At 30.0% G+C, this 26,067-nt stretch overlaps 1 protein-coding gene across 1 annotated transcript in view; it reads right to left on the bottom strand.

Moving 5' to 3' along the window:
- LOC129966866 (putative sodium-dependent multivitamin transporter) overlaps positions 1 to 26,067 on the bottom strand; it is a 64,109-nt gene that overhangs the window by 1,166 nt on the left and 36,876 nt on the right. Inside the window, exons 3-12 of the mRNA XM_056081471.1 lie at positions 24,883 to 24,948; positions 24,634 to 24,753; positions 18,903 to 19,057; positions 16,795 to 16,935; positions 15,756 to 15,891; positions 12,223 to 12,433; positions 9,900 to 10,054; positions 9,567 to 9,796; positions 6,758 to 6,855; positions 5,839 to 5,927 (exon numbers count right to left, since the gene is read on the bottom strand). Of these exons, the coding sequence (XP_055937446.1) occupies positions 5,839 to 5,927; positions 6,758 to 6,855; positions 9,567 to 9,796; positions 9,900 to 10,054; positions 12,223 to 12,433; positions 15,756 to 15,891; positions 16,795 to 16,935; positions 18,903 to 19,057; positions 24,634 to 24,753; positions 24,883 to 24,948 (1,401 nt within the window). The remainder of the gene's footprint in view (positions 1 to 5,838; positions 5,928 to 6,757; positions 6,856 to 9,566; positions 9,797 to 9,899; positions 10,055 to 12,222; positions 12,434 to 15,755; positions 15,892 to 16,794; positions 16,936 to 18,902; positions 19,058 to 24,633; positions 24,754 to 24,882; positions 24,949 to 26,067) is intronic.

Below are 26,067 nucleotides of genomic sequence, written 5' to 3'. Positions count from 1 at the left end.
CGTAAATCGTTTATAAGAATCGTTTATACCGACAGAACAAACGGCTCAGAGAGAACTCACTATTCGCTCGAGATGAATTTAATTGACAATTCTTTCTACACGACTAATCCTCATCTTCCTATCTTGGCCTTTTATAGTTTCCGTTATAGTACAAAGAAGCTTCTAGATGGATATCGTATCTTCGCTTCTAATCGAGATATCACCAAAATTCTTGAATGTTTTGGCGATATTCAAGAATTCCTCATTTTTGTCTTCAAACTCGTCAAATTCGTCGCAAAGGCTGGGAGTCACCGATTAGGTTTAAATTCAGCAGCTTTTACTATATTTGTAAGATTATTTTCCTTAACAGGTTATGCACTGCATAGGAAAGCAATATTATAAATTCTATAATTATTACAATACGTATACCATTAAGAACATTCTGCAAAGGTCGATTAAAAGTCAAGTTACATCGACATATTCATTCCGACAATAGCGGTAATATGTGCAAATATTCAATTCTTGGAAAGTTTCTTTTTTATTTTCCGTTTTTTTATAAATATCGAATCATTATCTAGCCATATATAGACAGAGTTAATGCTGGTCATATTTGAAGTCAAAAGTCAATTGATGTTGGGAGCCTTAAGTTAGCAAAAACTAAAAACGTTTGAAAATTGATATATGGATTTTTTTCCATTTTTGGAAGTACTTGCCGGTATGAAGAATTATTTATATTTATGTAAAGGAATATCTCCCGTCAAATACAGAATTAACTAATTCAACTTCAATTTTCTTTTTAATACTAGATAAATTACATAAATTTCAAAATATATAAAGGCTCTTAATCTGTTAGCTTTGAATTATTTTTGAATCTGCATAAAGTTTCCGGATCTTTTATTCAATTTATAGAAATGAAAAACGCATGTCATTTCAGTTTAGAAATTATCAATATGGAAAAATATCTTTCGAAGCACATAAAAAATGTCGCAGTATATAAAAATATCGTAGATGTCTTCGTATATGTCGTAGCATATAAAAAATGCACATAGGTAGAGGAAAATAAAGAATCAATCACTGCATTTGTTCATATTATTCCAGTTTTCAAAATAAATCTTCGTCTATAAAAAAATTAAGTAATTTTTTTCTGTCTATTTAAGCCTAATCTTTGTTTCTTTGGTCTACGATAGCGTTTGCATTTGACGCACAATATACACAGATATGCAGAAGAAATAGCTTATCTTATAACTTTAAATGGGCAATTTTTGTATATATATAAATTTATTTTGTGTATCTCGGAGATGGCTCTAACGATTTGCATTAAATTTTATATTTAGATAAGGTTTTGCATTTTAAAGTTATCTATATAGGTGTCCTTTTTTTATGAAAAAATAAGATTTTACACACACACACAAAAAAAAACTCAAATTTTTTATAACTATTAGAATAAGTGTACTCAACTTTCGTTTCAAAGTGTGGATAGGGCAGTATAGTGGTCAGAACAAAACGAATGACGCGTATGTTGCGAGTCCTCGGTTCGAGTCGCGCTTTTCGTTTTATTTTTTTACTTACTTATTTATATTTAATATTTTTGCATTTTAAGTTTATATATATAGATGTCTATCTTAAAAAAACTTGCAATTTTACATACAAAAAATATTAGGAGCTAAATATTGACATGTAGCTAGCTATACATGATCTGCATAAGCGTATCATATAAAATATTGGTTTGGGGTTCGGATTCCCATGCATTTTTCCCATGCATGTTCGATCCCGCTTTTCCAATTCAATTAGATTTCGCTTATAACTTTAAACGGGCTATATTGTAGGATTTTATTTACAATTTTATTAAAAAAAAATTGCCGAGCGAAGCTCCGTTTCCCAGTAAACTGCATATGAATAATTATAAACTACTCTTGAAATAAAAAAAACAACCAAAAACTCTTAAAAAATTCAATATTAGCAACAATATTGTTTCTGTATGTGATAAAGCCATAATGAATTTCGTTTAACTCTGTGATATTATACTTGCTTTTGAGGTGTTGTCCGACTCTCAATCGAAAGAGAAGACTCTATGGACTGGCCTTTAAGATCTGAATTTTGACTTTATTATGAAATTTCATTAAAAAGATCAAACGTAAAATTTCTCAGCAAAATTCAAAAATCGAAATATCAATACAACAATTTTATCGATATAAATTTAACTAATAATTTTACGTTCATGAGATTAAAAAAAATTATAATGTGCAAATGAAGAGGAAGTGCAGGTTTAAATGAATGCAGACTTATTCAGTTTCTTTTAGACTCTCTCACCCTCTTGATGATGATGATGATGAAACAATCGAACATTATTATTCAGGAAGAATAGGACGAAGATGAAACCGATACGCAAACCAAGAAAATTATGTTCGATTAAATTCAACTATATCAGCGTAAGATACAATGGACATTCACATACCTCAAATACATACTCCTGCGCCTGGAATGAAAATGATCAAATCTTAAAGCAACTGATTATGTGGGAAGCTTTAAATTTTTTTTATAGAAATATCATTAGAGATCTGTGCTTAAAAATTTAAATATAAGCACTCAGAAGTTGTACTACACGTCACACCCCTACCGATATATATTTTAAATTAGTCATATAATAAACAGATGAATATGCATGAAAAAATTCAAAATGTTCATAAAGTATTACACATTATATAAATTTGTTGTCCGAAACAGTTTACTAATACCTTTGTAAAGAGGAAAAAAACTCCTATTTCATAGAAAGTAATAAAAAGTTTAGTTTTGAATTTATTTTGGTTATTTTTATAGTAGTTCGTTAGTCATTGAATCAGGTTGATTTAGAGACAAAGGGACAATTTTTGTTATGATTGCTGTCGAAGGGAGGGATAATTCCAAGTCGCCGGCCGGAAGCGATAACAATTATAATATATGGATTTGGGATTGTGGATTTCCTGTCTAGAGTGAATTCGACACACTTCATTTCAACCACCCTTAAAGAATCTTATGTGATTAGATTTTTTTTTTTTTTTGCCTCCTTTGGTGTTTTAGAATTTGCTCACATGCCAGGATATAATATGGGTGTGGAGTAGAGCAGTGGGCTTACAAATCTTATCGCTTATTAAACTGGCCTTTCTTGCAGCAAAAATATTTATTGACGAACTCGAACTTTTAGACATATGCTAGAAAGGGTCCAATTTTCGTCGAAAAAACTATACAATCCCTGATAATTTTACCCAAGTTTGAATTCCATGGGATTGGCAATCAATCTTCCCTTGATCCCTATAGGTTTTGCTACCGTAGCAACAATTCCAATTTATTTTGCGTGATAATTTTATTAATGATTTTGTGTTGGATTTAGGAATAAGATTGTTGATCTCGTGTATTTTACTTGTCGGTCAATATTTTTGTTACCATCGTGGTTATTATGAGCTTTGATCCTTGTTATTTAAGTCTTGGCATACAATAACCAACAGTACAATAAGCTCTAAGATATTGTTACGATGTTTTATGGCATTCAGAATATTGAATAACATCATGAATATATCGCACAATATCGTAATCACTAATAAGATTAAGAGGATCTGGAATATTTTTCTGTCTGTATGAATAGTGCTTTTAGAATAGGATAGTTGTTATCTATTACACTGTAATCTATTACTGTATCTATTACACTGTATTATCTGTAACAGCTATTAGGATAAACACAATATCCTAATAGCTGTTAGGATATTATCTTTATTGTTATCGTAAACTTAAAGTACTATTGTTCTATTGGATAGCTGTGGTTTTGCATAGCTTAACACCTTCCATTAGGGACAAGAATCCAATTTGCGAAAAACTATATTGTTTTTAATGAATCAGAGAAAACATTTAAATTTCTATTGATATGATTTCCCCTAGCTTCTAACAAGATTTGAGTGGGCTCAAAGCACAGAGACGGATTTTAGACCAACTTATTCCTTTCCATTCTAAGTCTTGATGAATTTTTATATGTCTGGTGACGATCTTGTAAACAAGCTTGTTTCTTCAACTTAAGGATTGTATAGCTTTCATATGATATGTGTAGTAAATTTCTTTAATTTTTTAAAAATATAACAGTACGTGTATGTGTTTTTATTCTAAATAATCTGCACCATTTTGGATATTATTATTGTGTTTTATAGATCCAAAAACATGACAAATGAATTCTACACATTTATAAATGGAACTCAAACTATAAACTGGTAAGCTGAAAAAACACGTACTCAAATGACCTAAAAGAATCTTATCCAATGGTCTTTCGATTGCTAATTAAAGAAACACCCAATTTTATACATATTAGAAAAAAAAAAAAAACCTGTCTGAATTATTGTAAGTAATGTAAGAAGTTAATTTAAAAAGTTCACATTTTTTTAAGCCGCAAGAGATTTGTCGTATTTTTAAAGCCTTTTCTAATGTCAATGTCAGTCATTTTAATTACTTGATACCTGCATAATTGCATTATTCAATGCGTCTGAAATTTGTAGCTAATCAGTATTATTCTGTCAGTATCTATAATTTCAAATAATGAAAAAAATCTTTCAGCCTCAACAACTGGTTGTATGTCGCCAATTTTTATTCTAAATTTTTATTTCTTTCATCACTTCCACATATGCTTTTCCAAGAACGCTCATTTAATGTACATTTTCTACAGGAAAAAAATCCAGGACAGAAACTTTAGCTCTAGGAACTGAACAGATTCCGTAAACCTTTACTTCATCCGAATGATAATGACATTTAAATGTACCTTTAATAGCCATTTGTCTCCATGAGAGCTCTATTTTCAAAAGATATCGCAAAGTGAAATCTTGATACAGTTCTTTATCTCAATAACTAAACCGATTTCTCTTATCTCTTAATATACACGCTTACCAATCAGAATACACTAAGTTAATTTTACTAGCATAATTTAAAATAGCATTATCATTTGGTTAATAAGATATATTTCAAAAAATTTATTATAGTAAATCAATAGTATTAAATAGCGGAAGAACAGCCGATCGTCAATGACGGCTAGTAAATTCATATTTTAAGATATATTTGACCAAAACACCTTGTACAATGAAATTACCAATAAAAGGGATGTATCGAAATTTGAAAATAATAAGATATACATTATTAGAACTTTGAAGTTCCACTATTAAACGAATAATCTATTTTCATAAAAATTTGGAAATGATATTAAGAAATGGTAAGAATTTAGCAGTAGTAATATCAAGAATAACAAAATCACAAAGCTTTTAAAGTTAGCTTTTCTACAAGATTACGGAATTTCAAAAATCTCCAGGCTTTAAAATAATTTCATGTTAAATGATGACATATATGGATATTTCTAATCTAATTAAGAGATATGATCCTTCTCTCCTATCTTTCGCCATGACATTCCCGCCTCACTTCTCATGCACACCGTTTATTGCTCTTCGCATGAATGTACTGCATTGTATCGACACCATCGTGAAAGAAGAGATAATCGCATTGTTCTGCTTTATTGTAGGTTCGAATTACTGGTGTCAATTGAAATGACCGAAAACACGTTTTTATTAGCATTAACCATTAATCAGGACTTTCTAAGAGTTTTTGACGTATATTATGAACAGAAGAACGATTATTTTATGAAGGGGACTATAAAAACGGATATTTCCATAATGACCAAACATCTATATAGACAATCATTTCAAATCATACTACCAACATAAATCAGACAATTTTTATAGGCTTTTGACTCATATAAAGAATTGTGCACTGAATATTTTACGAAGTAGGTTATAAAAAAGTGATATATTCATTATGATCAAGCTTCATATCAGAGTTGTTTCAAAACATTTCACTTACCACTTTGTCTTCCATCTTCAAAGTATTTGCACTCAGACATTTTCTCATGAAAGGACAAATCAAATTCTCGTCTACATTTTTATCACCACCTAAAAGAAAATAAATCATTTATTCAAGAATTATTCTCAAGTTTGATGACAAAATTAGTAGTCACAATAAAATCCTTTGTTATTTTCTGAAGACAAAACATTCAGCTATAAAGTAAATTAGATACCATTTTATTACATGAAACTAAAAACTTATTTACATGATTTCACTTCAAATTTTTCTAATATTGGTAAATAAAATATAATGCAGATTAAAAAAAATAGATAATTCGAAATTTAGAGGAAAACAAAGATTTTCAATTGAATTAAATTCAAGTTATCACGGGCTGAATCAGATTCAAAATAGTTCCATTAAAAATTACCCCTCGCCCAAATATATCTTTCCCCCACATGCATTTTTTATTCAGTGTTATTAAAGAGGAAAACCTAAAAAAAAAATTATTGAAAAGAACAAACCTAACAAACCTGGCAGTTACTGAACAAGGATATCTTTAGTGAATGAAATTTTAGATATTATGAAATAGACATTATATTTGTCAGATATTGGGAAAATATAATATAGTATACTAAAGAATTTCGTTTAACGATCATGATTCCTGCCCGAATTTTACTTGTAATGTTAAACACTTGTTAAGCTTAATAATTTTTTTCCATAGGAATCTCCGTAAAATAGGGCAATGCGTTCCTTCTAAAAAAATAAATTAATAATATAATTTATTAATGCAAGCTTTTTTAAAAAGACTCGTGACAATTTTCCAATTACTTTTAGTATAAAATCCTATTTTTTTCCTTTCTTTGCATTTGACTGTTTTTCTATTAAAACTTGTTAAGACAGGATTCTCAAACAGAACATCATATTTATTCCATCTTACCTGTTATAAAACTGACGATGTAGCCGAGGACAAAAGTCAGTATCGTCCCGGGCACTGGATGCAACAAGAAGCTGAGTTTAAAGAGGGGGAAAATTTCTCTGAAAGTAGATTAAGATAATTAAATTTCAAATAACCTCGAATTACCAACTGAAATAAACTACAGTTAAAAATTCAAATTTACAAATTAAATTACAGTTAAAAATTCACACACACATATTATATATATATATATATATATATATATATATATATATATATATATATATATATATATATATATATATATATATATATAAAATGATATTTTAAACTTTTAATTTAATTCAAATTAATGTCCAAGATTTTATCTTAATTTAGCCCATCGTAACTTCATTCTAAAATATTCTCTTATTTTGTGATCCAATTCCACTTTCGGTTTAATTAATTCCTCTGCAAAAATAATGCGCCATCAGTACTACGTATCAAGAGAAAGTGATATCTTCGGTTGCCCTTGTAAAGGTGTCAAAGGTAACCACGTGTATTGAATTGGCGCCTGGCCAGAAATCCTATGTTATATAAGACTAGTGATCATTTGTTCGTCCCTTTTTCCCTTCTTGCCGCGCTGCCCCTTGTAAAAAAATCATGCCTGCCACTCGGACTAGAATAAAACGAAATTAAAACTACAAAGTCTCTTCACTGCTTCGAACCTGCATTCTACTTAAACCAAAAATAATATTACATATTATTTAGCCAACAGGATTCGAAAAGCATTACACACACACACACACACACACACACATATATATATATAAAATGTGTTTTGAATAACTGCATACAAGAAAATAAAAATAAAAAAAATTAAAGCACTTTTTTGTGAAATTTAAAAAAATTAAAATGTGCTATATGTATAAATTATGAACTAAACAATATATCAGACACTAATTACATTATAACAATTCTGAAATAAAATGAAAGTCAATTTTCAATTATATATTTTTTTAATGCAAAAAAAAAAAAAAATATTAATGAAAGAACTATTTACACAACAGCCATCTTGCTACTTTTCCATACATTCAATTTAATTCTAATTCTAGACCACTATTACCACATACCGGTCTTTTCAGCACATATTTATCAAAAGGCGTTTAAAAAAAGATTTCCAAAACACATTGTAGACATATGAAACAATCTTGTGAAGCGTATAAACGGTAGTAAAAACTTGTAACCAAATGGATACACGATACATTGTAGGTTTAAATATTAACAAGTAAACTTTATTATTACGGAAAGAAAATTAGAAGTAATGAAGATAAAACGATCAAGTGACTCATTAATAAATCAACTGAATTAATGATTTGAAATTTCCAGTTAAATAAAATTTATAATGTTATTTTCCAATCATGATTAAAATTTAATGTGTACGTGACACTTATAAACTAATCAATTTGTGCGATATTCGAGATTAAATTTAAGGGAATGTTTTTATTGAAATCAGCCGTGTCCTCTTTGTCACTCAATTCTGGCACAAGACAACATTCTGCTAATTTCACAAGAAACATTATTACATTTACAAAGCACTTCCAGTGCGCTTGACTTTAATACTTAAAGCAAAAATATTGTGATCAAAAATTTCGAACGCCAGATTTTGATGAATATCAACAGTTCAGAATTCCTCGAATCCACAATGCACAATCAATCACATGATACTTTGACTAATTACCCAGTACTTAATTAATACTCAGATAACGCTGCTCACTTAATTTAAGATTCCTAGTTCCTTTTAAAATGCAGAAGTTGAAATGGGCTGTATTCGTCTTTAAGTCTGTGTATCAATTAAGTCATTATTATGGGATTAAAAGTAAGTTGATTGGAAAAACCAACAATTAAAATAACTAAAATCAGTGGATGTAATCTATACTCTATAGTAAAGGTATTAACCTCCTTTCCTTGAATATAAAATTATGGATCTTGGCCAAGACTGCGAATAAGACGCTTGTTCAGATTTTTATTTTCAGTGTCTCATATAGGTGAGTTCTATGTGTTGTAATATAGAACTGGTACTGGTGTATCAATGAACATCATTGGCAGAAAATAATTATGAAATATCGTTGCTTGGCGTGAATCCAGCGTGCGATCGTTGATAATTTTTTTGGCGGTTAATCACTTGTATGCAGCTAATATATAAGTACCAGAAAATCGAATATCAATTTGGGATGTTTTGACCAACGGATTGAAACTGCTTTTGATAAAAAAAAAAAAACTATAACTGTAGTCACTAGATCGCGTAACGTAACGCTGTAACTTAAATAAATTTCATTTATATAAGTTACAGCGGTTTTGATTTATTACGTGCACGTACAGGCCAAAGTGAAAATTGGCAGACGGCCAATTTCTCGACAAATACGGCCCAAAATCTGATACGAATCTACACATTACACGTTAAAACTGAGAATCATTTTCCACGTTGTTATATTTTTGAATTACAGCGCATGCAAAAATACATACTAACACATCAATCCCTTGACGGATGCGATTCCAAATTGATGCAGATCTACTTTTTAGATGTTCAACCTGAGTACAAAAAATATTTATCTTTAATTTTTGTAATAATCCTGTTAACTTATTGATTGTCTTGTAACACATATTGATAGACTTCCTCTAAATGGATTTTGTTCAAACTTTGATAGAAATCTATAAATTTGGTTTAAAGATCACATACTAGATTTCATCTATCTAGCTCAAAGCTTTTTTTAGCTATCGCGTTCGCAATAAAACAAGAGTGGCAGATAGACATGGTTCCAAAATGTGTTTTTGGGACTCCGGTACTCACTCTTTTAAGATAGATATGCCATCTGTTGATTCCGTTGTCGGCACTGTGGTCATAGAGATATTTGTCGAGTTCAGGTACGTGAATGCTGGAAGTAAAAGTGATTCCGTTGCATTGGCTGGGCAAAATTCGGTGCTCTGAGGTAGTTTTATCTGAGGTGCATCCGAAATCAAGGCTCCCGTTCCAATCCATGCGTTTAAAGCAATACCGCTGAGAAGTCCGACAATGATACCCTAAAAAACAATTTTTTGTTCAGATTTTCCACTCTATACTGAAATATTTAGATACACGCTGTTTTTTGGTAAATAAGGTTAAATAATAGAAACCACAAGGTACCTTTTGATTAGAAGTTGTTGTGAGCATGCCTAAAGAAATGATGGATAATGTTGGTCCACCAATTGCAGTAAATACCACAAATGCAGCAGGAATTATTGCCTTGATGTTACCCACAATATATGTCATGGCGATACATAAGGCGCTGTAGAATAAGGCTGCAAAAAAAAAAAAAAAAAACTCTTCTGTTCAGTAAATGGAAACAAATTTTAAATATCTAAGTGATCTTTTCTTATTGAAATATAAATTTTTCTTAACCAAAAAAGACCATGCTATTAATTAATCTTGAATAATTTACACAGACAATATAAAAAGGAATATATATATATACACACACACACACACACACACACCTTATGTTCCAAATTATGGCACACATTTCAAAAACATTTGACAGATGAAATAAATAAATTTAATGAATTCAAACAACCTTAGCTATAGTCTTATTTATTTATATTAATTATTGTTAAGACACGTAATAATAAATAAACATTTGGGTTCGAAAATCAAATTTTAACATAAAAAAATATTTTAATTGAAATAACTACTGCATTTGGGATGAAAGCAATGTTGTACTGAATATTATTAAATTTATAGCAATACAGAGGATCAAATGGGCTAGACATTTAATAAGCTTCGATGACAATCCAGTCACTAAAAAGATTTTTATGGCTGAATTATTTAATACCCCAAAAAGAAGGAGGCCAAATTGTAGATGGATTGACTGCCTAAAAAAAGGCTTGAAAACTATTAAAGTGACAACTTGGAAAGTTTTAGGCAAGACCAGGAAGACATGGAATGGAATTCTGAAAAAGGCCAGGGTCCTTCTGGGGGTGTCGCATCTTTGAAGAAGAATTATATATTGAAAAGAAAGAATAAAGTACCAACTCGTACAAATTAAATGAATTCCTGTAAAATTCTTCTTATGAATAAGCACTCATTTTTTCGTGAGAGGCGATTATTGCCGCAATCATTATTTTCTCAAAAAGGCCCTAGATAATATTCTCCTATTTCAAATGAAATTGCTTTATATTTTGAATTACGTTCGCGCAATTTCGTTTATAATTTTACTGAATTCAGTCTGAAGGTACTTGTCAATGTTATTACCTCTAAAGTTCAAAAAATTGTTTCATTTCTCAAATTACCAAAGTGATCTGCGAATTTCCTAGATAATCTGCACTATTACCTACTAGACACTCGTTAAAGGGAAAATAAGATGTTTGCTAGAACAACAGCATCCTTTCTGTGCGCTTGAATTAAACGTTGTTTATTTTTTTGATATCTAAAAAATTAAGTTCATACAATCGAACAATGAAGACATTAATTGATAGAAATAATACTATTATATTTTGATCTTTGCTAAAGAGGATTGCGAAGAAATTTTCCTTCATTTTACTCACCAATTCGGTGCTCACTTGCATATTTGGTGCTGAAGTTTCTGCTTTAAAAGAATCATAACGGCAATTCACGCGCTAACAAGTAGAAACGAATTTGAAAACAGAATTAACTATGCTACACACTGGAAGCCGACACAAATTATGAGAAATAAAAGGATCCAGTGACGACCATACGTTGGCGAAACAAAAAGAGGGAAAGGGGGGAAGGAATAGGGAAAGAAAATGGGTGAGACAAACTTTTGAACTTAAACGATAAGGAAGCCGATAAAGAGCACATTACCTAGTTAAAATACACAAAACCCTTGATTCAACCCTTTAGCAGAGCAAATCAGTTAATCTGTAGATTAACGGCCTTCGAGTTTTAATGGTAACATATACATTAAATTCAGTTAAAAAGTATACCGAAATATTTGCCACATTTTCGAACTGAGGAAGAATATATCAACAGAAAATAACTAGCTGATTTTAAATAAATTCTTAGACTATTTATAAGTTTCGAGTAACTATCCAAGATGGCAGTTATTTTTTCTTGGGTTCGAATCGATGTATTCTTGACATTGGCTAGCGATGGATAAGAATTGACAAGTTGGAATATGTAGCAAATGTCGGTATTGGAAGTTACCATGGTGATAAGACATCAGTGCGTATATGCCATTTTTTAGTGGCATGTAACGATGGGGCTATAAAATAATGCTTTGGGTGTTATATGCCTTCGCTACACTACTGAATTCATGGTAAATTAAGAAACTGTTTGCAAAAATATAGCAAAATAACAACTACACATTTAAGAGGTTCTGGAAATTTTTAGAATAATTTATTATTTTATAAATAATTAAATTTCATTAAATAAAATTTTTAGAATTATTTATTATTTTATAGATAATTAAATTTCATTAAATAAAATTATTTTTCAATTAATTATAAATTACCAAAAAACTTGGATATCCTTGTGGCTGATTTTTCTGTTACCCACGAATTGCATTTGCAGAAAGGCTTCACAAAATCCTCGTAGGTGACAGCTGCAAGCGAATTCACGGCGGACGAAATGGACGTCAAGGCTGCGCAGAAGACGCCGGAAACACAAAAACCAGCCATCCCGGGGTACATTCGGAAGGAACGGATCATGTAGTAGGGGATGAGCTGAAACAAAATCAAGAAATGATGGACTCATAAAGGAATACCTTACTTATAAGCTAATGCAATCCTATTTTTAAGCTGTTAATTGCTTGATAAAAAATCACTTAAAACTCGCTGCAGACCAAATCACTGAACTTAAGCCATTACATATGATGTACAATTACTTCTTTGGCAGTAAAAGCTCACTCAGGTAAAGCTTTCAAAGTTTTGATTAATTAAAATTAATGATACTTTATCATCTAAAAATCAATTTTAAACTACTTTTTAGAAGTCAAGAATTTTACTTTTCAATAATTCATATTTTATTTCTATACAAGTAGTTTAGTAATGGCATGATGGCACAATAAGATTAAAATTATAAATCCCTCGAAAATGTATTAAAAAAATCAGGTAGGAAAATAATATGTATTAGATGGAGGAAGATATTTTATTCACTTATTAAAATACTAATAATTTGGAGACAATGGATCAAACATTCAAAAATTTAAAAAAGGCTCATGATTATTAAAGAAAATTCTAAATCTTCTATATAAATTTCAATTATTCCACCAAAATTAAATTTAAAATTTACAAATAAATCATACTAATTAAAATTGCTCTTTTAAATTGAGCAGTTTTGTTTTCTGTCATGATATAAATGTCTATCAGCTATTTTACATTTTTATATAAGAAATTATATTATCTCTACCTCTGTTCAATTCAAAACAGAACTAAAAACTTAGCGCAGAAAAAGAACCAATATTGAAAAAGGTAGATCAAAATTGGAAATGAATTGCAGATATTACAAACAAATCCTCAGCTTAATCCCAAGTGGATCGCCCCTAACCCTAAAATCGAATTAATTACCATCCTTTTTACATCGAAAATAATTTAACTCTTTGGATTCGAATGGTGCCTCTCAGACTCCTTTCAAGACGGTGCATCATTTTGACGCTTTATTTATTTTTGAATTTTGATTATTAAAAATATCTACAGAATGGTAAAAAGACGTAGATTAATTTTTCGGGAAAATTCAACTTAAAACAATTATATATTTTTTTATTTTTTTATAGCAATAAACAAGTCCTTGTATTGAGGGAATAATTATACATTTAATTACTTTTCCAAGTGCAAAGAGTTAAATTGATCAATTAATAACATCGAGGAAAATTCATATAAAAAATGTTGCGATATCCTTCATTTTTGAACCCTTGCGTTTTCTTTAATCATTCTACAAGAAACGATTTGAAACGATTTCACACATTATGAACTACTTCACAACAATACATGAATAAGAATACTCATTCAACTTGTTAAATACGGAATTGAACTATGTTTGATATCATGATAGACGTAACAATGAATCATGATATTAGTTTGTTTTTCGCTTTTTCGTACAATAGCTGTCGCGCATCAATTTTGAACTTTCGAGTTTTCTGTGAATGCTTATACTAACAAAGAGGCGGAAAATCTGACAGTTGAAACACGAAATGTTCGAAAAGATAACAGAATCCATGTGAATCAACATAGAATACACAAACATGATTTGGTTTGCACTCCCATTTCATACAAAGGTATATGATAATAAGCTATCGATCAGTAAATAGCCATGAAATTGATGATACTTTTTGTTATTTTAAACTAGATATTTTTAGATTCCCAAGTTCCTGCAACGAGAAAAATCTGCCTCTCCCAAAGGAATCGACGAATATAAGCTTTCTTTTATTACTTGGTGATTATTTTAATTGCACTATGTGCGAACGATTTCATGAAAAAATTAAATTTATTAATTCAATACAGTTTTTTTTTTTTTTTTTTTTTTTTTTTTTTTTACAAAAAATAATCAAGGTTAGCTCAGATTGGAAGACAGTGGCTTGACTTTGAATTTTAATATTCCGTAAACTTGCACACATGTCAGATTTGTTAAGTTAGAAGACTGGAAGAAACTTTTTTCCGAAGATCCAAACACTTGAATCCAGAAATTATCTATTATTACGGCCCTCATAAAAGTGGAAATTTCTCATTCATCTCATAATAACCTTTTCTGTATTTTTTTCAAAAAAACAAACAAACTTACCCGTATTATTTAAAGTTATTATCTTTTCGGTTACAAAATATTCCTATAGTAGCCGTATTAGCTAAGCTTTCAAAAAATTGTTATATAACAATGCAAAATAATAAACAAAATAAATATTTTTATATACGATCTATATCATTCCGTTATTAATTATGCAATTCCATATGTTTCTGTCCACTGAAAACGGAAGTTGATTCTGTTTATTTCATTTTTCATGAAAGATGCTAATTGAAAACTGAAAACTATTATTCTGTTTCTAGCTCTTCCATAAGTAAAAAAAAGACTTTAGATATCTACTTTATGAATATTTATAGCACTTAATACTGAACAAGCTGTTTCTTTATTATCATTATAATTAAAACTCAGGCAAAAAAATTGAAAATTACATTTTGTTTTATACTAGCCGCCTTTGGCGACCAGTCGGTTCGCCAATCTTAATGCTCGTTAAAATTTTAATAATTAAATATTTTATGTAATTCCTGTTATAATAGTTCCTTCATTAAAATATTTTAAAACTTCAAATTTTGATAGTCATAATTTACTCATAATATTATAAAGGCCTTCAGCCATAACGAAATATGTATCTCTCTCATTTTCTGTTAGCTTCCGTAGAATTTATGCTTTAAATTAAAGTGGAAATGATTAAACTGCAATCAATATAATAACATTTTTTACTGAAATAAAGCATTTTTTTTATATGATTACTGAAAACAGAGTCACTGAGCATTTAAACCTTATAGGCACTAAAGAATATCTTTCTTAATTTATGTGATATCTCAAGAATTTTTCAACAAAATTTTCTCAGATTCATCATGAGCAGATCTATTAATCAACAGTATTTTAAATACATCAAACACTAAGAAAATAAACAGAATTGTTTAAAATAATCGGTCGAAAACAGGTTAAGAAAAACTACTTAAGAAAACGATGTACTTAAAACTATAAGCATATACAAAAAATATATAACGAACATAAATACAATTTAATTTTAAATGCACCAAACTTTAAGAAAATAAATAGAATCGTTTGAAATAATTGGTTGAAAAATTTTAAGTCTAACCTCATTAGAATGGGTAAAAAACTGAAGTCAGAGAGAGAGAGAGACAGAGAGACAGAGAGTGAGACAGAGAGAGAGAGAGAGAGAAGTGCGTTGAAAATTCAAAGTATCAAAGAATATTTAATATAGAAATTTCAAAAATTTCTACTAAAATGAAACAGATATTCAGTCTAAACTAACAAATAAAATAACTAAAGGCAGGAAATACTAACCTGATCTGCAGAAGTTATACCGCTGCCGGGTTGCATCAAAGGATCACAACCAGCAAAATTTGCATATATCACTAATCCACACGTATAGATTGTGTAGTACATGAGTAAATTGAAAGGAATACTTATAAGTAGAGCTCTGAAAGAAAACAATGATAATAATAAAACAATGGAAAAACTGATTATGAGATTTATATAATATTTAAAAGATTAAAAATATTTTTTGTTCTACAAGAATTATTTGATTAGATGTTTCAAAAAATTATAGTCTATCATATCATCAGGGTTATTGTCTACTAAAATTTGTAACGTTCTACTTCCCAAGAGAGACCCAATAATATTATGAATGATATTAGAGCGATCAAAACATGAAATATTTGCCTGAAACTTCTAGGCCAAAAAAAGGCAACAACCAAGTCGATTAAAAATGCTATATTTCTTGTTGCCACATAAACGTCTTAAAAAATTCAAATACAATGAATGATTAAGTATTAGAATAAAATCAACACTTTATCTAATATAATTGGTCAAGTTTCTGTATGTTTCATAATATTCACTTAATTGTTAAAATATTTATAAACTGAATATCTGCTTCAATAATATTGTGCAAAATATAGATGCAGAGTATTCTGAAATCATTATAAATAGATAAATGTGTTCACACACAAAAAAAAATATGAACCTCAAATAAAACAGTAACATGTTTTAAAAAAATGAAATTTGGAGCTAAATTGCCCATTTTAGTAAAGCAGAGGTCTCATTTTAAGTACTTCGTAGGGCCGAAAAATACCAAAATTCGCCACTAAAGATTGTGCTCTGCGTCAAATCGTAATACTTCCTAGATGTAAATGTTACAGCATTAGTTTGCTTGCGATGCAAATGGCAGTAATTCCATAATTTGATTTAATCCGTCGATGTGTTAAGAGAACGACGAAAAAAAAAAAAAAAAAAAAAACTGAGAACATCTTTACTATCTCACCAAATTTTTAATATCTATCTATACAGTTTGATGCCAAATAATTAAAACTCTTAAGTTACTTACAATTGTGACCGCTTGAGGGAGCTGACTGTGAGAAGTCGCTGAACTTGTGTTTGATTGGCTCCACAAGTGGTCATGCCGTACATGAAGCCTCCAATTAAAGCACTCCATACAGTAAAACGTATAGTTGGATCAAAAGCAGTACTAATAAAAAGAAAAATCATTTAACGTACAGTACATGATTTATTGTATTTATTACCAAGAAATTGGATAAAAAACATTTTTTATTTTTTAGACAGATTATATTGCTAGTGTGAGTTAAAACAATGAATAAAGGGAATGCAGATGAAACCGCGATTATAATTCTAGAAAAGTCATTCAAGGTAGTAAAATTTTAAAATTTGTTTCCTAACTAGCAATACACTCCAGAAGATAAATAGTATAAAGGGATTAGATTGCGTACCCTTATGCGAAACGGAAGCGAAAGTATGTAACGTCGTGCCATTAATTTTTTTAAACAGACTCAGCCAGCGGTAATCCGAATTTTTTTCGAAGATGTTAGTAAACATGAGACTGAGTTTTTCTTAGGTAATTCGGCAATGATTTTTGGATCCACGAGCGAGTATAGAAGGCATGTCATGATCAGATAAAACATTACCGAGAATCAATTATGGCGAAATATTTTCTTGTGTATAAAAATTGTTGAACTATCAGAAGATTGCAGATGAAAATGATGGAAGAATGATTTCGATGCAACCACTCGTGCTATTTATTGCTTCATAGATTACTGGGTCATTTTTATGAGGATAAAATAATCATGTGTAAACATTATTTTCATGCAGATAATATTACCTACATAGAACTCTTCAATTAACAAATATACATGCATTCAATCTAATAAATCATAGCACCCATTTATAACAATTCCACTTTCATTTGGTCACGATTTATAATAACTAAATTATTCTAATAAAGATGATGTATATTTTTGGATGACATGTTCCTGTTTGCTTTGGTTGGTGGATCAGCATCGCATTGCATGAAAGCTATTGGGAAAAGGAATCGTGACTTGGAATCATGGCCATACGACAATTGAAACATCAACACAATGAAGATTCACTCGCGGAATTACATTTATATGCAAGATTAGATGATTTTTAGTGGAAAGTGGTCATGAAATTACAATCGTTTTATCTTGAAATTTCTATCAATATCTAAAGTCACAGCACAAGGTCCTGGTCAATCTGAACCAATAACGATTTTTTTTCTTGAGTCGCTATTCAGTGCTACCAAAATCAATCGAATCAAAGAACTTATTGCACTGGTTCTTTGAAATGTCCTAAAACCAAAAAGAAATTAGAAGTACCCCCTCCCCCTCGAAGGATCTTGCAAATCTTCTGCGATGTTTATGGAAAATCTCTTATAATCAGTCGATAGTAAGCTTTACAACTGCAGTTGGTTTGATTTGATGGAGTTTATTGGTGTAAGAACCATTTATGATAAACAGTGCCAAACATATGGTGAAAGTTAATCTTATTTTAAAATCTTGTTTTTAAATTGCTTCATTTCCCAGGACCTGTCAACTTGTAAACTCTGCTAAAAGTAATCGCATGGTAAAATAGAATCTGAGAGCTATTTAAGAATCGTATCAAATAGTAAAAGAAAATCATTTTTAAAAATGTAAAAAGATGGGGCTGAGGAACTTTATGAAGAATGCCTTTTAATTTGATGTGGGGAAAATGAAAGCAGCGGATGCGTTGATTATTAAATTGTAGACATTTTATTAAAATGTATTGAACCACCATAGGATATTGACATACTTTATATATGGGGTTCGGGTTCCCCTAACAGCAAATCTTCTGTGATGTAATTAACTGTAATTTACTATTTAAGGAAATGAAGAGAATATTTGGTACCCCCCCCCCCGAACAACGATTAAGTGTTCAAGGACTTTTAGAAAGTTTAACCGTTTATATAGCATGTCTGTTAATCTGAGCGTGGATATTTATATTTGGCAAGTACAGAATCTTCCTTTATATCTGATCTATTTAATTTGAAAATAATAATATTTTATAGATAAACAAAATAACGTTCTTCTGAAATGATTTTTTTCCAATAAGGAAAAAAACAACAAAACGTCCACACGTTTAGAAAACACACAGAACACTCACTTAAAAAAGTTTAACCTCCCTCCTTTCTCCGCAATGCTAAGCACCTCTGGAAACCCTCCTACGTCAATGGAACCCTTCACAATGACGGAGAGAAGGGCAAGAAACATGAGAATGGACTGGAAGACGTCAGTCCACAACACAGCTTTCATTCCTCCCTAAAAAAGAAATTTAATGAATTTTATCCCATTTTTTGTGTTAGAATTTAAACATTAAAAATATTCATTGAGATCATTTAGATTCATTAGTTTCTTTGTACAATGTTACAAATGACTTTATTAAATCAATCCAATGGAACAGTATTTGGACATGGGAAATTATATAAAAACAATTTTATATATACTATTTTTAAATCTAATTGAATCCTAATTAATTTCCAAGCTTTTATTTTTAATTAGCCCATGTTAATTTCATTCTAAAATGTTCTCTTATTTCCAGATTCGATTCCCACTTTTTAATTCAATTATTTATAACACGCGGTAAATGAAATTGCAGACCCCATCGTTCCATCAAGAAAGGGATAAAAATCTGTAACACTTACACATACCTTTAAAAAATATCTAAGATTCCTTGGCTTAAGTCTACACGTGTCAGAGGAATCAATATCAGATTCTCTTGGTAAAATCACTGAAGGGAAACATTTCTGTCACTTTGCTCTTGCGATATAATCGCAGATGTAAAGAGACGTGTATTTATTATTCTCTCTCTTCTTTCCAAATTATGACACCGTGTAAAATAAATTGAAGTTAGTTTCAAAAGTTTCTTCCTTTGGGCCACGTGCATTTAAATTATATATATAACATAATATTTCAAATGCGAGGCCGAAAAGAAGACAAATTTGGAATTTAAATTTATTCTACCACAGGAAGGCATGACTTTTAAATAAGGGAAACAAATGAAACGCGTTTATTTACATCGCAGATTTTCTCCTTAGGACTTTTGTTAAGAAATTCTGATAGGAATTTATTTTGACACATGTCGATTAAAAAAAAAAAAAAAGGTATCTTTAGAAATCCTGTCGTATGCATTAGGGAGTTTTAATCCTTTTCACCTGAAGTGTGAGAAGTCTAAATCCAGCAATTATTTTAGAGTGCGTGTTAGAAATAATTAAATAAAAAAAGCGTGATTTAGATCAGAAAATAAGACAAGATTTTAGAATAAAGTAACATGGAATAATTTACGATAAAAAGTCAGAAAATCAATTAATATTTAAATAAGATTAAGAGATATCATTCCATATATAGTCAATGATATTAAAATTTCTCGCAAACTGCAGCACAATAATTTCATATTATGCAACATTTCTCAAAACTAACCAAGTTACTCTAAGCTTTGATAACCCAATCCAATTCCATCGATTATACATTTAGAAGTTTATATTAAGTCGTGTTTTTTCATATTAAAATATTTTATTCACACTGAATAATCTTAAAAACTGTTATTAATCTAAGCTTTGAATATAATGATAATGATGTGGAGAATAATTGTTAAAATTTAATGCTTTAGAAATCGAATTCAATAATTATTTACAAATTACTTTGGAAAAACTGAAATAAAAAAAGACCCAGAAAAAAGTTAATTATTGATACAAAAATGATTATCACAGAGCAGTTTCGTTATCTTCAGTTATTGCATCGTTATTGATACAACGGCAAATAATTTTTAAGTAGAAAATAATTGGTTTCAGTAGCGGGAAAGCAATTACTTCACTGCTCAAACGTATATAAATTCTCATTAACATCTTATTAATTCCTGTCATAAAAAAATTACATAATAAATGTCACAGAAAAAAAAAATGAGAGTTTCATGTTTTCTAACCTTTTAATACATGCAGCGCATTTCTTTATAAATATTACGTATGATAGGGGAATTCGCTTTCAATGTTGACCTTAATAACGCATTTAGTTACAAAATACTGGTTTTCTGAATCTCGGAAGTCTTTATTACATATGGATTGTGAGAATTCCTTGCAATTAGTATTTCATACCTTCATGCAAGGATATATTTCGATTCTGCGACGCCATTATTTTGTTATTCAATAAAATAAAACTGATATGGAATCTAGATAAAGGAATAATTTAGATATATGTTTAATTCTTCTTGGATCTGGTTTGATCAACATTTTTATTTTAATACTTCTCTATTACATGCAACTGATGAAACTCGCATATTCTATGAAATGTTTAAGCAAATATGAAAAAGCCATTTAACCTTTTTAGAGAGGTTATTTTTTACGTTAAAATGTCTTTATTTTATGCAAAAATATCAAATATTTTTTTATTCAATGTTCTTAATTTCTATACAATCTTTTTCATATATTGTTCGAGTTTTGATTCCAAGCTTATTCTTTGAGAAGTTACACTAATTTTTATATTTACTTAATATACATGTTTTAATTGCGTTTTACATTTCTAAATAAGATTTTATCGAATTCTAAATTTTGATAGAATTGTTCTACAAGAAAATATACAAATACAGCACATTTTTTGTTGGAATTTGGTATAATAATTTATAAATATAACATGTAGTTCCTGAACTAGAGAATAAGCAATCTGTTCATTTAGAACTCTTCTATAGTTGTTTTAATGCTTAACAATGTGAAAAAAATGCAAATTTCATATTTATTAGTTGAATTTCAATACGTAAAAATTGGATAAAAGGATAGCTTATGTTAATAAATTATAGCTTAATAAATGTTATAGGAAGTAGCTTATAAGCTTATAGCTTATAATTGTATAGCTTATAATTGTTATTGTCAGGAACTAGGAAATACATTCATTAAGATATTTGAAAGATCTTGGGCAAATCATTTGATAAATTTTTAAACTAGAAAGTTTTTGCTTTATACCTCTTTTTAGCAAAGAAATCTTTTTTCTAATTTTTAAGATATTTCAGACATTTAACTGGTATAGTTTCGTTATATTAATGTTTTTTACAATATGTTTTATGTAGATAATCAAATATTAGAATTTTACAGCAATATTTAAAAAAACATCAATCCTGAAATCAGTCACGTACCATAAAAAGGATAATTCGATGAAATTTCTTATTTCATATCGACAACAATACAGCGAGATAGAAAGGACTGAATTTATTCTGGATTTTTATCAAACAAGTTACATTCTTTTCAAATTTAGAATAATTCTAATTTAAAGAAAAATCGACCATACACATATATGTTTGCAATCTTCAAAATATTTCACTTGTAATGGTGAATTTTCTACCACGCAGCTCAGACAGGTCAAAATATATATTATGCATAAAATTTGAAAAACGTTTTGATATTAATGCGGATGAAATTTTTCAATTCCATTAAAATTGAAAAATTTCATTCGCATTAATATCAGTGAAGTACTTGTTACGAAGCACAGAATATCAGGCAAAAACTTTATATAGATATCTTCTAAAAATATCTCAGGTATTTTTCTATCTACCCGATTTTTCAGGTTGAGGTAGTAAAAAAGCAAGCACCTATCCCATTCTTAAAGAAATGCTGTATAATTTCAAATGGCATTTATTTCATAAAAAAGGGGTGAAAATTAAGTGTGAATTTTAAATTTTATCTCATTTATTCAGCCGGAATGAATTTTCCCCATCAGAAAATGCGGTCTAAAGTAGATTCCAAATAGTTCGATTCACCTTGAACGGACACTTCTTTCATACTGAAGAATGTACAAAGAGTCATCAAAATAATGGAAATACCTGTGAATAAAAGTGGCATTTAAGAATGCGCTTCATAAACTTTAAAATATAATCCTAGATACCAGGTTTTTTTAAATATAAAAAAGATATACCATGGTAGTATGAGGTAGCTTTCGTAAAGTGCCGGTTGTAAAGTTGTAAAGTTCGTAAAGTGTCAAATCTCAGACTTTTAAAAAGGCTAGATTGTAAGAGCAGGCCTAGCTGGAATCACTGTGACCGAAACATCTCAGCTTTCAAGCATTTCTAGAGATACAGCGTACACGTAGGATGACAAGATAAATTTTCGGCGAAGCTTAATAATTGAAGGAAGAAAGGAGAAGCTTTGTAAAAGAGACCGGAAAGTATTGAAAAGCGGATTGCAATGTCTAAAATAAAGAATAGAAGCTAAAGTGACCACAGAATTCAATCAGTAGCTGGATTCTCCAGTATCAAAAATTACAATAAGGTAGTACCTTCATAAACAGAACATTTACGCGCAAACTAGCAATTCACACTTCACATGTCACAGAATTCAATCAGTAGCTGGATTCTCCAGTATCAAAAATTACAATAAGGTAGTACCTTCATAAACAGAACATTTACGCGCAAACTAGCAATTCACACTTCACATGTCACAGAATTCAATCAGTAGCTGGATTCTCCAGTATCAAAAATTACAATAAGGTAGTACCTTCATAAACAGAACATTTACGCGCAAACTAGCAATTTCCAAGTCACTTGTCGCAGATGTTAATGCTAAGCGTCGTCTGCTGTGGGGTCATAACTACTAAACTTGGTCGGCGGTTGATAAGTGAAAGACTATTGTACTATCAGACGAATCATCTTTCATATATGTCTTCTTAAAAGGGCGGGTACACTTTTGGAGGATACCTACACCAGAGTATAGGTGGGTTTGCACTCAGCCAGTTATAAAGTTCCAGTAAATTCACGTATGTTTACAAGAAAGATTGTGCATGCGCTGAAAGAGCAGAAAATAGAAAGTGCTTGCTGCTGTACAGCTTCTGCACATGCGTGGTCTTACTGGATGGATTGTAACTGGCTGAATGTAAATCCCACAATTGATTGTGATTGTCTTCTTCCATCTGTGAGACATGGAGGTGATTATGTCATAATATGGGCAGCCGTGTCGTAGTTTTCTGTTGGGCCAATTATAAACCTGAAAAGAAGTATCATTGGAGAGATGTATAGAGGCGTTTTATTGGATTAAATCCACCCAATGATACAAACATTGTTTCCTAAAGGAGATGGAATTTTTTAAGATGATAATGCTCCTATTCATGTGACGAGACTTGCCCATTCGTGATTTGATGATTATGAGGATAAATAAAATACTTACTTTTACCTCAAGTCTCCTGAAATAATCATAATCGAACCATTATAGCCTATTTCAGAGAGTTGAATCTCTTTCGGAACTTTCACACTATTATCACGTAGGTTCATTAGTGTGGAACTCAATGAAACACACAAGAAGTAGATCTAAACTCAATTCTGAACTGAGAACATAGTGACTGACAGATCTTCTGCTTTTATATTAGCAGGGAAAGTTTCAGAATACTTTTCTGGAGACAGTAAGAAAAGTCCAGAACACTTATCTGGTAAACTAAAGAAAGGTCCAGAATCTTCTGGAACATGAAATAAAGGAAAACATAAAATCAAAGAATTAAATATTTACACAAACTGTGAATCGCATTGTCTCTAGCGGGATTCGAACTTCCGATCTCTTGATTATGAGATCAGTGTTACGACCATTCGGCCATGGAGAGTCGACTTCCTCTTTTCAATGCGGCAATATTTCCATGAAGAATGGTACAATATTCCTTTAAACTCTACTTAGCACTTGTATGTTTTGATTCGTAAGTGAATCTTAGCTTTACTACATGCCAAAGGCGGCTCTATGCCTACAGTTCTTGTATTTGTTTGTGATATTTCCATTATTTTGATAACCACCTGTTCATCTAATTCTTCAACACATACGGCATAAAAATTCACAAAATAATAGTTAATATATATTAGATATAGAATAAGTACTCACTAAAGTGCAGTAAAAGGCACACACTAAACCAACAGCTAAGATGGACACAATGTGTGATAATCCACTCACAGCACTTAGAGCAATGGAAGGTGAATACAAACCTACAGACATAAATAAAATCTGAAAAAAAAATAATTTATTAGTTACTGGAATTGAAAATAAATTGCAAGATAGAATCACAACTTAATTTTTTTTTATGTAAGTAGATTGCAGAGCAGGGAGGAAAAGTTTTTTAGAAATATTTCTTACCATTTGTATAACAAATAAAATTGAAATGATCATTCTGGTCGTCTTTCCAAACCTTCTTTCAAGATACTACAAATAAAAATAATGCAACAGATGAGAATTGATAAAACATTAAAGGCCAAAAATAGTATTCATTAGTATATTTTTACAACTCTATTATGCAATACCAATAAAAGTGAATCCTGTTAGTTTTGTTTTGTGCTTTCCCAAAAAGCTGCATGTTTAAATTTAAGGATCGAGAAACCTAACTATTACAGAGACAATACTGGAAGATAGATAGAAAGAAAAAACAACTGATTTTTGAAAGGTTAAAAGGAATGAGAAATAGAAGTAACAAAGAACAAAAACCCACCCTCTAATGTTCGCTCCCAAACGTTATATTGGCTTATGAGATTATCTTCATTATAGAGCAGTGGCTTTCTCCTGCCAACCCAGGCGGCATGCATATATAGCACAATATCGTATCCTATTATTCATATTGCGTTTATGCGTTATGCGTTATGAAATTTAGCATAGGGTCATAACACTAAAACTGTAATTTTCTATTAAATTTTGGACGAACTTGCAACATTAACAGAAAGTTTGTATATCAGTGTACATATGGATAGAATGAATTAACAATGCAATGAGATAGATAGACGAATTAAACATTGTGTTATTATCAGAGTTTCAACTAAATTTAGTTAATGGTGACTGTCTTTTGGTTCATTTATTCTTGTGTAAGAATACTCAAAATCACAATAAGCTAGATGAATGAAATCGAATGTGCAGCCTACCGCTAAAATTTTAGGTTTGCGTCAAATTTTGGATTAAACTGGAAGAAAGGAAGATTCCCAAGGAGGTTACTCAGTCACTTCGAAAAAAAAGTATCATATTGTATTATTAAGCAAAAAGGTGTAGAAAGAACACTTCTGCTGATTTTTCTTAATTTTAAGTAATTTTCTTAAGTTTCAAAGTAATTTAATTTAATAAGTTTCTTTAATAAGTTTCTAATAAGTTAATTTAATAAGTTTCTTTAATAAGTTTCTAATAAGTTAATTTAATAAGTTTCTTTAATAAGTTTCTAATTAAATTACTTTGTTTTAGGTAAAGTACTTATAGGTAAATTACTAAGTTTCTAATTAATTTAATAAGTTTCTTATTTTTAACCTTCTAATTGCCGATTTTTAAAAATCACTAATTATGTAC

This window comes from Argiope bruennichi, chromosome 1, assembly GCF_947563725.1.
Source record: "Argiope bruennichi chromosome 1, qqArgBrue1.1, whole genome shotgun sequence".
Taxonomy (NCBI): Eukaryota; Metazoa; Arthropoda; class Arachnida; order Araneae; family Araneidae; genus Argiope; species Argiope bruennichi.
Note: the sequence above shows the minus strand (reverse complement) of the source record. Positions and strands in the feature narration are given on the sequence as shown.